Source organism: Amphiprion ocellaris, chromosome 21 (assembly GCF_022539595.1).
Source record: "Amphiprion ocellaris isolate individual 3 ecotype Okinawa chromosome 21, ASM2253959v1, whole genome shotgun sequence".
In the NCBI taxonomy this organism is placed as follows: Eukaryota; Metazoa; Chordata; class Actinopteri; family Pomacentridae; genus Amphiprion; species Amphiprion ocellaris.
In genome coordinates this window covers 2,710,953-2,727,722 of record NC_072786.1, presented here as the reverse complement: position 1 = coordinate 2,727,722, position 16,770 = coordinate 2,710,953, and the positions used below count along the sequence as shown (strand labels likewise).

At 37.0% G+C, this 16,770-nt stretch overlaps 2 protein-coding genes across 2 annotated transcripts in view; one reads left to right on the top strand and one right to left on the bottom strand.

Moving 5' to 3' along the window:
• The first annotated feature begins 1,913 nt into the window (after positions 1-1,913).
• Positions 1,914-7,702, top strand: eri1 (exoribonuclease 1). The gene is made up of 7 exons (XM_055006535.1): positions 1,914-2,277; positions 3,289-3,470; positions 3,591-3,807; positions 5,161-5,244; positions 5,323-5,432; positions 5,516-5,630; positions 6,713-7,702. The coding sequence occupies exons 1-7, from the start codon at positions 2,203-2,205 to the stop codon at positions 6,953-6,955; spliced, it is 1,026 nt and encodes a 341-aa protein (XP_054862510.1). The 5' UTR covers positions 1,914-2,202; the 3' UTR covers positions 6,956-7,702.
• Positions 7,703-10,510: 2,808 nt separating this feature from the next.
• The window catches only part of lamb1b (laminin, beta 1b), a 41,950-nt gene continuing 35,690 nt past the window's right edge, over positions 10,511-16,770 (bottom strand). Inside the window, 7 exon segments of the mRNA XM_023293584.3 lie at positions 10,511-10,986; positions 12,766-12,925; positions 13,015-13,191; positions 14,070-14,211; positions 14,452-14,659; positions 14,736-14,880; positions 15,705-15,908. Coding sequence (XP_023149352.2) covers positions 10,850-10,986; positions 12,766-12,925; positions 13,015-13,191; positions 14,070-14,211; positions 14,452-14,659; positions 14,736-14,880; positions 15,705-15,908 — 1,173 coding nt within the window. The 3' untranslated portion in view covers positions 10,511-10,849.

Sequence of the window (16,770 nt, the reverse complement as noted above, 5' to 3'; positions counted from 1 at the left end):
AAAAAACAAGCAAATATGTATTATATTTTATAGATTTTTTAGATATGTTTTTGTATATATTTTACTAAAAAAATTATATATGCAATTTTATTTATTTTTTTATACATGTGTACATATATTATAACTTTAAAAAAACGTATTTTCTTTACATATATGTATGTATATGTACATAGAGAGAGAGAGAGAATTTTTTTAGTTTTTTTTGATAATTTTATTCCGTATTTTGGTTTATATATACATAGATTTTTTTGTGTTGTTTTGTTTTATTCTATTTTTTTTTAATATATTTGAGTATTACAGGGTTTAACTCCCAGTAACTGCAGGAGTCTGGCAAGAATTAGCTTCTTGAAACTTCAACTTAAAGTCAGTGAGGTTTTATCACACTTCGTTCAGAAAGGCATTTTGATTTGATAGTCTGAGAGAACGAACCATCGAACACTCTCTCCTCTACAGTGATGGACATTTTAAATTTTCATCCACTGCTGCTGGCCTCATATTCATTATTCAGACGCTGTTTCCTCTCTTTGCCTTCACTCTGTTTCTGCAGCAGCTCATCTGCCTCAGGAAGACTCTCACCCACACACCAGGTCAGGTTCAACATCTGCATCTGATCAACACATGTTCAGGTCTGATGGACTAAATGAAGGCTACATGTCATTAAACAGAGACGAGGGCGACACCTAGCGGTCAGATAGGAGCACTGCATACAAAATACATCCACTGTAACAACTGTAAGACAGCTGTGATATTAAATATACTGTGAGCTAGGTTAATAAATTGCACACACTCCATATTTTAAGTACATCTTGACAGAGACAGAAGTTGATGAATTTTTTTTATTGTTAACAACAATAGTAATAATAATAATTATTATTGTTATTATTTGTATTTGTATTACTAATCTCAGCTCAAATGCATTATTTTATGTAACTGCTGCAATAATAACATCAATAACAATAATAATCATAATCATAACAATGATTATGATATTATGCTTTATTTACAAATATCTGTACTATACAGATGAAAAAATACAGCAGGCAATCAGAAGGAACTACAGTTTTCAAACATGGACTGTAGTGTAGAATAATAAAATAATAACAAGTAAAATACTAATATAATAGTAATGGAAAAAATAAATAGCAATACTGATAAATAACTAAAATAATAATAAATAAAATACTAGTATAATAATAATAATAATAATAATAATAATAATAATAATAATAATAATAATAATAATAATAATAATAATAATAATAATAATAAATAGTAATAATGAATAATAATTAAAATGGTAATAATGGATAAAATACTAATATAATTAATATAATAATGAAAACAAATAACAATAATAACTGAAATAATAATAAATCAAATACTAATATAATAATAATAATGAAAAAATAGTAACAATAAATAATAATAGCTAAAATAATAATAAGGAATAAAATACTAATGTAATAATAATGAAAAAATAAAGAATAGTAATAAGTAACTCAAATAATGATGATAAATAAAATACTAAAATGATAATAATGAAAAAATAGTAATAACAATAAATATTGAATTTCCCTTCGGGGATTAATAAAGTGATTGTATTGTATTGTATTGTATTGTAAATAATAAATAATAATAATAATAATAATAATAATAATAAATAAAATACTAATATAATAATAATGAAAAAATAGTAATAACAATAAAAAATTACTAAAATAACGATACTTACTAAAGTACTAATCTAATGATAATCATTAAAAAATAAATAATAATAATAATAATAATAATAATAATAATAATAATAATAATAATAAATCTTTATTATACAGTCTATGTATTATTTGTGTCTGACTGATTCTCCTCCGCAGCGTCAGGGGGCGCTGATGAGCACTGAGTTGTTTTGGCGCAAACCGGAAGGAGTCATAACTGTCCACCTGAGAAAAAAAAGACCACTTTAATGCGTCTGCGGAGATTAACGACAGACGTTTAATTATAAACGTCCTGTTAGTGATTTATTTGAAATATACAGCATTAAAGTCTCAGATTAACGTCGGACGGAGCCGCTTCAGACGTCGAGGAGCCGCGCAGGAATGTCGTCCAGCCTGTTAGCTGCCGTTAGCACCCGGAGCTAACAGTCAGAGATAGTTTCATTAATTTACGTTGTTTTAAAAAAACAGTTTCTGAACTGACTTTAATTAAATGGATGAGCACAAGGAGAATATTCAGGTCGAGGACGTCAACGTAAAGATGTCTAATGCAAAAGAAGAGGAGAAGGTTGGTGTGAGCAGTTAGCTTCACTTAGCTTCATTTAGCTTCAACGCTTTGTTTACTTTTCTGACACGTAATTACATTCAACTGGCTGTTTACTGCAAATTAAATTGAATAATGTGTCTGGTTTAGCTTTAAAACTGGGTGAAGTTTACTTATAAATCAGAGGAGCAGTTTAATTTGGATTTCAGCAACAACTATTTCTATTAATCTCCCACTGAATCTCTTCAACGACTCAGAAAATGTGTTCAGACGTTTATGATTACTTTTACTGCAAAGACATGAAAGATTTACAGAAGCTTCATCCAAGTGTTCCTCTAGAGTCTTCAAATTAGCATGCCTAAATGTGCAGAAGGATCTTAATATCTGTCATGTTCAGCATCATCTTATATTTAAACTAAACACAATCAAGTTTCTTGTATTTAAAACCCTAAAATTTGTGCATGTTTGAATTCAGTTTTTATGATTTATTTGCACTGTACATCACAAATTCATCATCGCAGCAGGCAATAGTTCAGAGGTTGCCTTGAAAAGTAGTAGTATAAAGTACATAAGTTATCTTAAATATACAGGTTGAGCAGTTCAGGTGATCAGTTTCACTTGAAATAAAGGAGCAGCTTTATTAGTTATATTGGATCAAAATAATTACTATGCTCAGTATATTTTTTGCATATAGTTCAGCCCTTGTGATATAATGTAAACTGTACCTGCTTTCCAGTGAATGTATTTGCCATACTAGTGGCACAGTGCTTGGTGTTGTGTTGAGTTTATGTTGATGGATTTTTAGTTATAAGGAATGCAGACGCTTTCACACAGAGAAGAAAAAGTTTCGTAAAAATCTAGATTACCAAATGGAAGTTCAGAGAGCTTCACTTTATTGTTAGCTCAGTAACTGATGCAGCGACACCTTGCTAAATTTAACTGACATTAACTGAGACATTAAGTCCTGGTACAGAATAACTGCTTAATGTTCTTTATGTTATATTTGACTAAACTTCATAATGAATTCCTCTTCAGGACAAGCCTTGCAGCAGATTGTGTCCTCCTGAAGAATCTGCTCCTCAGGGTTCCCCGTCTCAGTCCAACAGCGACTTCAGTCATCCAGTGTACAAAGAGATCGCTCTGGCCAACGGACACATCAACCGCATGTCCAAGGAGGAGCTTCGGCTCAAATTAGCGGAGCTGAAGCTCGACACGAGGTGAGTATTAGTTTGGACTGCAGAGTTACCTGCATAAAAATTCAACTTAAGCTCACAAATGTCTGGACTGCTGGTATGGAAAGCTTCTTCAAAAGTTTGCATCCTCTTTTCTGTGTGAAGAGGAGTGAAGGATGTGATGAAGAAGAGGCTGAAGAGCCACTATAAGAAGCAGAAGCTGATGCAGACGGCAGCAGAGGGAGGTCCCACCGACACCTACTACGACTACATCTGTGTGGTCGACTTTGAGGCCACATGTGAGGAAGATAATCCCTCCGACTTCCTCCATGAGATCATCGAGTTCCCCATGGTCCTCATCAACACCCACACCTTAGAGATCGTGAGTGGAGTTTGGGTTTAAGACGGGGTTGTTTTTATCAGCAGTAAAGTATTTACAAAAATAAATCTATAAAAGAATAAGCAAATAAAAGTGGAAATATAAAGACAAATTAATAAAATGAAAAAGAAAAACTGTTGCTATATAAAGAGATATTAATCAAACAAGGAATCCATAAAAGAAAAGGCTAATAGAAGTAGCAACATAAATACAAATAAATAAAATAATAATACTAAGCACATTTCTTCTTTTTTAAAATTGTTTTATTTGCTTTATTATTTTATATATTTTTATTAGTGTTTTCTTTTATGGATTAATTTTTTGATTAATATTGCTTCATACAGCAACATTATTTTTTTTATTCTTCTTAATTTTTTATTATCTCTGTCTTTATATTTCTACTTTTTATCACCTTATTATTCTGCTTTTTTATTAATATTGCTTTATATTGCCACATAATTTATTTTTTATTTTAGTTATAAGCACATTTCTTTTTATTTTTTTAGATAGTTTTTTGTATTTGTCTTTAGACAAATGTAGAAAATATATTTCTACTTTTATTAGCTTTTTCTTTTATGGATCAATTATTTTGTATTAATATTTCTTTATATAGCAACATTGCTTATTTATTTTCATAAACGCATTTTTTTTATTATTTTATTTTTCTGTCTTTATAGTTCTGCTTTTATTAGCCTTTTCATTTTTTGATTAATATTGTTTTATATAGCAACATTATTTATTGTTTATTTTATTTATAAGCACATTTCTTCTTTTTTTTCTTACTTTATTTGTCTTTATATTTCTACTTTTATTAGTCTTTTAATTTTTTTTTATTGAAATTGCTTTATGTTGCTACATTATTTATTTTTAATTTTATTTCTAAGCATGTTTCTTCTTATTTTTTAAATTATTTCATTTTTTTATTTTTATATTTCTCTTTTTATTTGCCTTTTCTTTTATGGATTCATTTTTTTATTAATAGTGCTTTATATAGAAGCATTATTTATTTTATTTCTAAGCACATTTCTTCTTGTTTTTCTTCTTTTATTTATTTGTCTTTATATTTCTCTTTTTTTTTAGCCTTTTCATTCATTTTTTTTACTTAAAATTGTCACATTTATTTTTAAATTTTATTTATAAACACATTGCTTATTGTTTTTCTTATTGTTTTTGTCTTTATTTTTCTACTTTTATTAACCTTTGATTTCATGGATTCATATTTTTATCAATATTGCTTTATATTACCACATTATTTATTTTTATTTTATTTATTTGTCTTTATATTTTCTTATTCTTTTATAGATTTACTTTTGTTATTTGGCGCGTTCCCGTCTTGAATGTTTTCCTTATTTTCAGGTGGACACCTTTCAGGAATACGTGAAACCAGAAGTGAACCCGCAGCTTTCAGACTTCTGTGTGAAGTTAACGGGGATAACTCAGGTTGGTCGAGCTTCAGCCATCTGAACTGTTTCAGTAGAAGTTCTTTGCTTCCATTAATAATGTGCTTTTTTACTGTAGAAAATGGTCGATGAAGCAGAGCCTTTCCCTGCAGTCCTTCAGCGGGTCGTAGTCTGGCTTCAGGAGCGGGAACTCGGAACCAAATACAAATACGCCATTCTGACTGATGGGTAAGTTTTAGTCCAACTCTGCTGCACATTTAGTGTCTTTTCTCCATCCCATAATGCCACTTCATGTTAAATATCTCCTGCAGGGCGTGGGACATGAGCAAGTTCCTCAACATCCAGTGTCGGATCAGCCGCATCAGATATCCTCAGTTTGCCAAGAAGTGGATCAACATCAGGAAGTCGTATGGAAACTTCTACAAGGTTTGTTCTCCAGCTTTACAACTCATGAATATCTGAAAGTTTCAATTCAGATTTACAAGTAGAATCAGTTCTCTGTTAAATAACAACGTATCATGAGGAGTTTTTGACTATTAGTCACTGTTAGTGCTGTGGTGCAATATTTTTACTCTGCCAAGGAACAACAGAGTTATGTGACGAGCTCTGTCTGTCTGTCTGTCTGTCTGTCTGTCTGTCTGTCTGTCTGTCTGTCTGTCTGTCTGTCTGTCTGTCTGTCTGTCTGTCTGTCTGTCTGTCTGTCTGTGTCTGTCTGTCTGTCTGTCTGTCTGTCTGTCTGTCTGTCTGTGTCTGTCTGTCTGTCTGTCTGTGTCTGTCTGTCTGTCTGTGTCTGTCTGTGTCTGTCTGTCTGTCTGTGTCTGTCTGTGTCTGTCTGTCTGTCTGTCTGTCTGTCTGTCTGTCTGTCAGCAACATTACTCAAAAACAGACTAACAGGTTTGGATAAAATTCTCAGGGAAGGTCAGAAATGACACAAGGACCAAGTGAGTAGATTCTGGCAGTGATGCAGCTTATAGTCTGGATCCATGGATTTGTTAAAGATTTCTGTATCATTGAAAGATGGCAGCACAGCATCACTGTAACCATGACAACAAGTGAACACTACATCAGCTGCCTGCTGATGATCACATGATTGTGATCCGACTACTAATCCACAGACCACAGATTGTTTGTTTAAAGATTTCATCTGTCAGAAATCATACGACTGAGCAGCCTTGGAGGAGGACTGTGCTCTCAGTGGTTTTCTTGTTTATGAATGGTTCCCTGTTTTGATTCTGTGTCATGTGACTTATTACTCCTGCCGTTGAAGCGTAGCAACACTGCAGCTCTCAAAGATGAGAACATTCATTAGCACTCAGGCATGCAGAAAATGACTGTAAACAAAATCACATCAGGCCCAATAATGGGTCAGATAAATAGTGGATCCACTTCAGGTCGATGAATAGATTGAAATTTCAGTGGCAGTGCAGCCGTCGTTCCTGCCTCCAGCTACACCCGTGATCTTTCTGCTAATCGAATGTCTTCATGTTTTGTCTCCCTCCTTCCTCCAGGTTCCTCGCACCCAGACGAAGCTGAGCACGATGCTGGAGAAGCTCGGCCTCAAGTACGAAGGCCGTCCTCACTCCGGTCTGGACGATTCATGCAACATCGCCAGGATCGCTCTGCGGATGCTGCAGGACGGCTGCCAGCTGCGCGTCAACGAGAGAATGCATGCCGGACAGCTGCTGTCTGTTCCCAGCTCAGCCCCCATGGAAGGAGCTGCAGCTCCTCATAAGCCCCGCAGCAGAAACTGAACACCACCCTGCACCCCGCAGTTACAGACTAGAGGCACTTTAAATGGAGCTTAAAGCTGCACACGGGGTCAGTGTTTAGAACTTCATACGTGAAGGTTCCTCTGACCGTTTATTTTTACACCAGATGTTTAAAACCAGATCATTCCTGCGTGTTGTGAGTTAAACCTGCCTCACTTTGCCTTATCAAGCTGCTGATGTTCAACCATTTGATTTCAGTTGTTCCATGATGTTCAGAATTCAGCTTTTGATTCTGGTTTTTGCCCAAAAGAATCCAAGTTTGAACAAGAGATTCGTTTACGCTTTTAAATGTAAGAAAATCTGCAGCTTTACATTCTCATCAGTGTTCATGTTGGCCTTTAAAACACCGTATCTGTCTAGTAAAACACAGAGAATGCTGCTATCGGTGTGCTGTTTGAAGTGCTACACAGTGACACAACATCAGTTTCACACTTTCCCAGAGTGACTTGAAGGAAACAGTCCCGTGGACTTTATCGTCTGGATGGTCTCAGATTCTGAGATCTGTTATCTCCTTACAGGAATGATAGAAACAGAGTACAGGCGGTCATTTGACAAACCTCGTGATGAACAGCTGCAGAGTTTCCATTTTGTCTGTTGTCCATGCAGTTTGAGTTCAGCCTGTGCTGTAGTATCGTGTCTGCTTTTATTTCATGGAGGATAATCTATTTTAACGAGAACAAATATTCTTCTGAATGCTAAATAGTTCGAATAAAATATGTTCTCTGTTCATGTTTGCAGTTTGTCGTTTTCATTCAAGCTTCATATGTTTTATGGTCTTTATCTTGTTAGAAGACGTTTGCAGGATTTTTAAACATTCAGAATGAATAATACAGTTAAATATGTTAATAGTTTAGTCCTTGGCTCTGCAACAACAAACACCACTAACATGAGAAAAGCACTCAGAGCACAGTCCTCCTGCCAGGCTGCTCATTCCTCCATATGGCATCGTCAGAAATGCAGCATATTTTATTATGATTATTGATGAAATCACAGCACTATAGAATGTGTCCATTTAATATTTAAAAATGACCTTGCACTGAGCACAGGCGTGTGTTAGCATCAGAATCAGCTTTAATGGCCATATGTGGTACGTACACAACATACAAGGAGTTTGGTTTCAGCTGTTGGTGTCACCCTAGGAATATGGAAGAGAATAATAAAAAATCAAGAAACTACAGAAAGGAACAGGGAGGGGAAAATAGCAATAAAATTAAATGTAACACAATATATACAGAAATGTACAGCTGGAAAGGAATAAATAAACACAGTAGTGCAGAGAAATGTGCATGTGTGTAAATTACTCTTATAAAGGACTGTTGATCAGTTCACTTTTTGCAAGGCTTTGTTTTGCTAGTGTTGAAATAGCCGTTCCGTTGATGCTTTTGTTTTGAAGGCGTATTTTTTTTATGTTACGGGCTTTTATTTTTGGCACCATTTCAGCCGCACAGGAAGTGTTTAAGGAAGACGCTGCCGAAAAGTCCGAAAATTCAGGTAAGGATGGAAGGAAAACGGTTACACTGCGAAACGCCTCCACAATTTAATCAAGTGTTTCATTTCAATGTATGATTTCTGACAGATACGTTCCGATAAGTCAGTAGTAGTGTAAGCGGGTGTTGTTGTAGTGCGCATGCGCCTTCCCCTGTTTGTTTTTTTGATTTTGGTTCCTACGCTCTGGGCGGTTGTCATTCAAATGCCAGACCAGTTACTGCCTCTGTTCGCCTAACAATAAACGAAGATCTGCCGCCTTTCTCCAAGGAATATCCAGTCTCTGCATCTTTCACAACTCACCACGCTACAGTAGCATCATAGCATCGCCATCATGTGACGGCAACAGGAAGCTGACGTAGCGTTCACTTGTTGCCATGGTTACAGCGAGGCCGTACTGTCTGGCAATGGGAAATCTTTATATTAACAAATAAATTCACAAAAGAGCACAATCTTTGACCTCAGACTCTGTTTATAAATGTGTAATTTCTGAAAAGGACACAAACTGCCGACTGCACTTTAGCTAATCAGAAAGCTTCAGTCACAGATACAAGGATCCTGTAGTGAAACCGTGTGTTTATGTTGTAGCTACCTGAAGCTATTTCACCAGCTGAAGCTAACTGGTACTGTGATGAAGAAAAAAACAGTTTTATGACCTTAACATCTTAACAGGAATAAAATTCTAATATTGACCTAGATACACCATATAAAGGAGGAAGCATCTAAGTTTAATAATCCCCGGAACTGAAATAACCAAACAAACCGGATCTGCTCACGCTAACTAGCTTAGCTTAGCAGAGTAGAGTTATGAGTTTAAGCGTTAGCTAGCTGAAGCTAACGTATCCACTAGACCCCCAAACTATTCTTTCAGTTGAAATATTAGTTTTGACTCTCTGACATCCTTGTGTTGAGTTCATTGTATATCAGTAAAACTAATAATTGTGGGGAAAATAACACCAAACAAACTAGTTCTGCTAGAAGCTAACTAGCCTAGATTAGCTGAATAATGTTCGCAGCTAAAGCTAGCTTTAGCTACTTCCCCCTTGACTGTAATCAAAGCAACAGTTTTAATGCTTTTTTGGTATAGAGTTATTTAAATCATATAAAATCTAAACTAGCGCTCATGTAATTTAAATTATGATTATTTTCTGTTCTGCTAAACGCTAACCAGCCTAGATTAGCTGAGTAATGTTAGCAGTAAATCTCCAGCTAAAGCTAGCTTTAGCCATTTTCCCTTTGTAATCAAAGCAACAGTTTTGATGCTTTCTTAGTATGGAGTCATTTAAATCATAATATAGAAAATATAAACTAGCACTCATTTAAATTTTAATTATTTTCTGAGTTTCACTGACTATTAAAAACATAACATTAATAACCATTCCAAATTTATAATTGAAGGTTACATAAAAAGCTTCATCTCCTCTACAGGAGTTCACCTGGTTTACTTCTACATCTATTAGACCTACAGCCATCTGGTGAAAAAGAACATTATTGAGACTCGGTGACATCGTCTCAAATCCAAAATGACACATAAATTAATAAGGAAACTGCAAAGAATGACCATTAAAAGGAGAAATAACCTCAGATAAATGTAGTAAACAACTCAGTTGTAAACACAGCAGATAAATTTGCTCCGTCTGTCTGTCCTCCCCTCAGCAGACACATGTAGGAAGGAATCAGCAGCCTCAGATCTGCGACTGCTGGAGGATTCTCTTAGCTTTAATCCTCCCAAATCATCTGGAAGCACAGAGCAGCGTTTGACTCAAGTATGGTTTGTTTAAATGTGAGGTTGTACTGACCTTCTAGCAAAGCAGCTGGAAACCCACAGATCCGTTATAACAACACATGAGACAGTGAAGGAGAAGCAAACTGTTAAAACTTTTGTATTCAGTATTATATTTCTGTTTGCCCATTACAATAAATGTGCTGTGAAACAAATAATTACAAGAGATGAAGGGCTTTTTTTTTATAATTCCAACTGATATTTAAAAACAAAAAATTTAAAATCTGCAGCATGTGACTCATAACTGAGGAAATAACACCAACAAACGGTTTTATTTTATAATAAAACTTTAATATTTGTCTGTAGCACCATTCAAATGTGATATCTTTGGGCCTCATACGTATAAAACTTTAATATTTCATTCACATATGTGCAGTCATACAGGTAAACACAGATTTAGTAACTTATATTCTCGACATATTCTCAGTTTCGAGGTCACATTGGCTCTTAGTGGCTCCTTTGGGACTCGTTGCTTCAATACTTTAATGGTCTTTGGCAGCTTTAGCTGGTTTTTATGGTTAAAAACACCTTGAGGCACTGACAGTGTCAAATATATTACAGTGTTTTATGAGCTATGAACGGGAGCAGAAACATTTGGCGAGGCTTCATCACAGACAGGTGCTGTACAGCGTCACCTTGTGGCTGATCTGGTCCAGGATGCGGCGGGCGCTTCGCTCCAGCTCAGCCAGCTCTGCAGCTTTGGCCTCCAGGATGCGCTGGTTGGCCTCGTAGGAAACCTCCAGCTCTGAAGACAGACAGCAGGAAGAGACGCCAGAGTCATATTTATGCACGTACTGTTGATGAATACTGAAGCAAGAACTCCAAGTAGTTTCAGTTTTCGCTCAGTTTTCCATTAACCCTCCTGTTGTCCTCATTTACAGGCACCAAAAAATATTGTTTCCTTGTCTGAAACAAGTCCAAAAATTCAGCAAAAAAATTCCCCAAATTTCTGAAAATTTGCAAAACCTTCAGGAAGAAAATTCCAATAATTCCTGAAAAGTTTCCCTTGAAAGTTTTATTTTAAAAAATCCCCCAAATTTGGCAAGAAAATTCTTGTAAATATCTAAAATGTTTACATATTTATCAGTAAAACTTTGAATTTTTTCTTTAAGAACATTCACATAAAAATCAACCAGTAATCAGTAAAGCTGATTTTTATGTGAATGTTCTTAAGAAACATTTTTAACATTTCTTTTTTTTCCACAGATTTCCCAAAAATGTTGGAAATGTGGACATCAGAAGTTTCACTGTGAAAACATATATTTTTTTCCACATTTTCAGACTTTAAACTGGGTCAGTTTTGACCCGCAGGACGACACGAGGGTGAACTTCATTATAATACATTTTGTTTTGTTACGGCCTCTGGTGTGTTGGGAAACTTCTGGTCTGGATGGTTTGTGGAGTGGATTGAGTCCAGCTGGCTGAAGACTGAGCTCCAGATCTCACCTGGAACTCATGAGCAGTGATTAGCCTGGAGCTCCACACCTCCCTAGCAGCTGGATTGGTCCACCACCACAACTCCTCCTCCCAAAACACCCCAGCAATCACCACACGTGGGTATAAATCTGCAGCCAGCCTCTCAGTCGGGGCGGCCGGTATTTGATGTGACCAGTTCATCCAGGTGTCTCTGTGTGACTCATTTGGATTCCTGTGTGGTCCGTCGGTTCTGTAGCCACTAAGGAGTGACTACAGACATTTAGAGCTCCTGTTAGCGGCTGCTAGTTCGGTGAGGAGCTATTCCTAACTTCAGTCTTGCATATCGTGTGTTAAATGTGTGTTCAGAGGCACCATTTTAGTTCTGTGCACTATTCACTTGTTCATTAGTTTCTGTTACTTGTGGTGGGAGTTGCTACTGGGCTTTGGTTCAGCTAAAGAGTTTCTTGTTTAGTTGTTGTTGTTTTTTTTTAAGTTGAGCTAGTTTGTGAACTCTGTTAGCCTTGGTTTGGTTTTACTTGGTTCTTTGATTCAGCAGCATCCACCAGCCCTCTTTTCTTTGTATTATCACTGTTCTTCTGTGTTAATTTGCCACTGAGCAATAAATTGCTTTACTAAACCAATAACATGTGGTGATTGTTCTTACACCCAGCTGCCCCTAGAGGTTGGATTGTAACATACTTGCAGCACACATTTCAAATGAGACCTCTAGAGTAAAGGGGTTTTGATATCAGAATTTTAAGCTTGGAAGTGTCCAGATCAAACATCTGGTCACAGATAAGTAGTTCTAGTTCTGTCACAAAGTTCAAAATGCAACGTTTCTGTCAGATTTTTCAGTTTCTGGATCTGATAAACGAATAATTCGACCAACTTTTTTCCGGACAACATGCCTTTCCTGCCATGCTGGACAGGTTTTATTCACTACTTTTAATTTATGTGATTGTAATCTTGGTGTGTGCTGAATCTTGATGGTTAAAATGCTGCTTTAGTGAACTTCTGGGAGTCTCCTAGCTTTGATGTAATACTTTTGACAGCATGAACAGTTATCCTAGGTCATAGTTAATGAGGCACATGTAGTGATAACGTTCACCTCCGAGTCTCTGCAGCTTGATGCTGCTCTGGGCCAGCAGCTCTTTGGCCTCCTGCTGCAGCTCATCAGCTCTCCTCCTGGCCTGCAGCACCGCCTCCCCTTTATCCTCCACCTCGTCCTCCACCGCCTCCAATTTATCCTTCAGCTCCTCGTCAAACTCCTGCACAGTCAGCACGAGAAACCCTTAACACGACAGCAAGTCAAAGTGAAACGGCAGCTCTTTCAGACGGTCGGGCTGAGTGAACGGACCCGCTGGGCCTCCTCTGCGTCCTGCAGGGCCTCCTCCGTCATGTGGTCGGCCCTGTCCACCAGCAGCTTCACCTCCAGGTTGTTCTGCCTCAGCAGCCCCACCTCCCTCTCCAGCTGCACCAGGCGACTCGTGGTGTCGCTGAGCTTCAGCTCCGACTCGGCCGTCTCAGACTCCACCTGATGCACGTTAAAGGACACGACAGGAGCATCAATACGCAGCTGGAAAATGTCCACAACGATGATATTAACAATGTAGAAGGTATTTACATGTTACTGATAATTATCTCCTAAAAAGTCATCAGGTGGAGGAGCCTGTTTTCGTTTTGCTTTAACCCTCGTGTCGTCCTGCGGGTCAAATGGACACACTTTAAAGTTTGAAAATGTGGGGGGAAAAAAAATATATTTTCACAGTGAAAGCTTCCACATTTTCAACATTTTTGGGAAATTTTTGAACATTTTTTGGTAGAAAAAAGAAACGTTAAAAAAAATCTTTCTTCAACCAAAATCCAGTGGAAATCGCTGGATTTTGGTTGAAATTTTTTTCCCTAAATGTTCTTAAAGAACATATTACATATTTTTAGGATTTTTTGGGAAAGATTTTAGTTCATTTTTTGAAAATATTTACAATTTTGATTTTCTTATTTTTTAAGTTTTTATTTCTTGCCAAATTTGGGGATTTTTTAAAAAAAAATACTTTTAAGGGAAATTTTTTGCTGACGACTTTGCAAACTTCTATAAATTTGGGGAATTTTTTGCTGAATTTTTGGATTTTTTTTTTCAGATAAGGGACCAATATTTTTTTGCTGCCTGTAAAAAAGGACAACAGGAGGGTTAAAAGTTCTCTAAAGCATTTCTCTCAACATTTCATAGCACTGTGGATAAAATAAATTGAAGCTAGACTGAACCTCTAAGCTGTTCTTCGATGTTTTACAGCCAAAACATCTCTAGATAAATCAGTCGTAGCTGAAAGGATGGCAGAGCTTCCTAAAATGTGCTGCTGATCATTGTTCTTGTTCCCTGTGATTCCAGAAATGATCGACTGAGGTCAGACTCACAGAGATCAGCAGGTCCAGGGTGCCTTTAGTGTTGTTCTGAGCCAGCTGGATGGCGTCCATGGCGATGTTCTGAGCGCGCTCAGCTTCGTCCAGAGCCGCCTTCACCACGTCTGCTGTGTCCTTCATGTTGGACGCCTCCTCGCTGACGGACAGAGCGCTCATGTTAACCCAGCTGTTTCTGTGTAAGTACGCTAAGCAAGAGTTCATAGACACAGAACTCTGTTTGTATCAGGGGTGTAAAACATGTCTTTTTTTTTTGTCTGACTTTTCTCGTTTGTCTCATGCTTTTTCTCTGAGTGTCCAGACAACCTTTATGATGAAGAGGCACCATGCTGAACACATTAACAGTGTATTTTTGATGCTGTGTTGTCCTCGTTGTTACCTGGCAGCTTTAGCCTCCTTCAGCAGCGACTCGGCCGTCTGGATGTCCTCGGCGCTCTGACTGAGGATCGTCTCCACGCTGGTCAGAGCTCCGACCTTCTCCCTGATCTCTTTGGTCAGCTCGTTCAGCTTCTCCGCCGAGGTCGGCATCTGCAGAGCCAGCACCTCGTTGGCCACGGCTTCGATCACGGACGCATCGGCCTTCTCATCTAGAAACAGAGAGATAATTCCTCAGTCGCCTCTCAGTGGATGTAATCTACTGAGCGGCTCCTGAGCTGCACTCACTGGTCAGCAGGTCTCGTATCTCCTTGATCAGGTTCCGGAGCTGCTCGTTGCTCTCCTCCACTCTCTCCTTGCTCCGGTTGGATTTGATCAGAACCTCCAAAGCGTTGGCCTTGGCTTCGTTTGCACGGACGTTGGCTTCCCACACCTGAGCACAAAGAAGTCCAGTGATTGGCTCACATCCACTCACTTACTCTACATCAGGGTGTCAAACTCATCTTAGTTCAGCCCAGTCTGATCTCCAGTGGACCAGACCAGTAAAATCACAGCATAATAACCTAGAAATAACCACAACTCCAAACGTTTCCTTTGTTTTAGTGCAAAAAACATTTTTGTCAGACAAAAGAACCACAAGAACAAGTTAAAATATTACAAAAACAAGACACAAAATGACAAAAGCGAGAAACAAAGCGCCAAAAAAAGCACCAAACAATGCAAGCGAGACGACAAGGAAATGCAAAACCACAAAAGAACAATGACTTATGATCAAAATGACAAAAAAACCCCAACCAAAGATGAGTCAAAATATTACAAAAACAAGACAAAAAAATGACAAGCGAGAAACAAAACAACAAAAGCAAGAGACAAATGGCATAAGTAAGACAAAAAAAACAACCAAAAATAAGTCAAAATATTACAAAAACGAGACACAAAACGACAAAATAGACAAACGATGCAAGCGAGACAAGGTCAGAAAAAACCGACAAAAGCAACAAAAACAAGTCAAAATATTACAAAAATGAGACACAAAACAACAATGAGCAATCTAGTATTTTACTTTCTGATCCAAACAACTTGTCATGGTCTAGAAATGATTTTAAATTTATAGTTTTACTAATTTACAATCTGCAGTTAATGTTTTCTCTGGAATTTTTCCACTTTGAGAGCCGGATTGGAGCCTCTGGAGGACCGCTTTCGGTCCACGAGCCTCATTTTTGACACCCCTGCTCTACAGTAACCACGTTCACCTACCATCCTGGAGAGCTTGTCCACCTCCTGCATGGCTGCCAGGATCTCCTGGTCCAGGCTGTTGGCTGATTTGAGAGCGGTTTGAGAGCTGGTGACGAGGCCTTTGCAGTCTTCTGCTCCACACTGAGGCGCTCCGTCCTCCAAGACACAACCCAACCCACCACAGGAAGAGCAGCCGTCACCTTCAGCTGCTGCTCCACCACACGTCTGCAGAGGAACCACAACCACAAGGTGATAACCACCCTCTGGAACACTGGAAAAAATGCTCCTCTCAAAACAGGAAAAAAGAAATTATTTCAAGGAACATTTATCTTAAAATAAGTGAAAAAAACTGCCAATAGAACAAGTGAAAAATGTCTTGGTAAGATTTCTAGAAATAAGATATGATATTTAGAATATTGAGATCTTAAAATTAGCTGGAAAACTTACTTTAAGCTCTATTTAACCAGGATTGTCAAGCTTAGGTGTCTTAAAATAAGCCAGACATGCTTAAAAAAAATAGCAGTTTTTCACTCAAAAATAGATTTTTGCTTTCATGTAACCTCCTAATTTGAGATGTATTAACCCTCCTGTTGTCTTTATTTATGGGCACCAAAAAATATTGTGTCCTTGTCTGAAAAAAAATCCAAAAATTCAGTAAAAAAATCCTCAAATTTCTGAAAATTTGCAAAACCTTCAGGAAGAAAATTCCAATAATTCCTTAAAAGTTTTATTTCAAAAAAATCTCCCAAATTTGGCAAGAAAATTCTTGTAAATATTTTCAAAAAAATGAGTAAAAATCTTCCCAAAAAAAATCAAAGATTTTTATGTGAACGTTCTTAAGAAAAATTTTTAACATTTCTTTTTTTCCACCAAAAAATGTTCAAAGATTTCCCAAAAATGTTGAAAATGTGGACATCAGAAGTTTCACTGTGAAAATATATTATTTTCCATATTTTCAAACTTTAAAACGGGTCAATTTGACCCACAGGACGACACGAGGGGTTAAAATAAATCCCTCCATGTCCTGAAATATCTCTTGTTAAGTGAATTTATCTTAAATCAAGTGGGATGAGACATTTGGACTAAA

Bases quoted from the DNA above. Each gene is read 5' to 3' on its own strand.
- eri1 (XM_055006535.1), top strand. From the start codon at position 2,203: ATGGATGAGCACAAGGAGAATATTCAGGTCGAGGACGTCAACGTAAAG. The intron at 2,278-3,288 runs GTTGGTGTGAGC...ATTCCTCTTCAG, and splicing joins ATGCAAAAGAAGAGGAGAAG to GACAAGCCTTGCAGCAGATT. The intron at 5,245-5,322 runs GTTGGTCGAGCT...TTTTTACTGTAG, and splicing joins AGTTAACGGGGATAACTCAG to AAAATGGTCGATGAAGCAGA.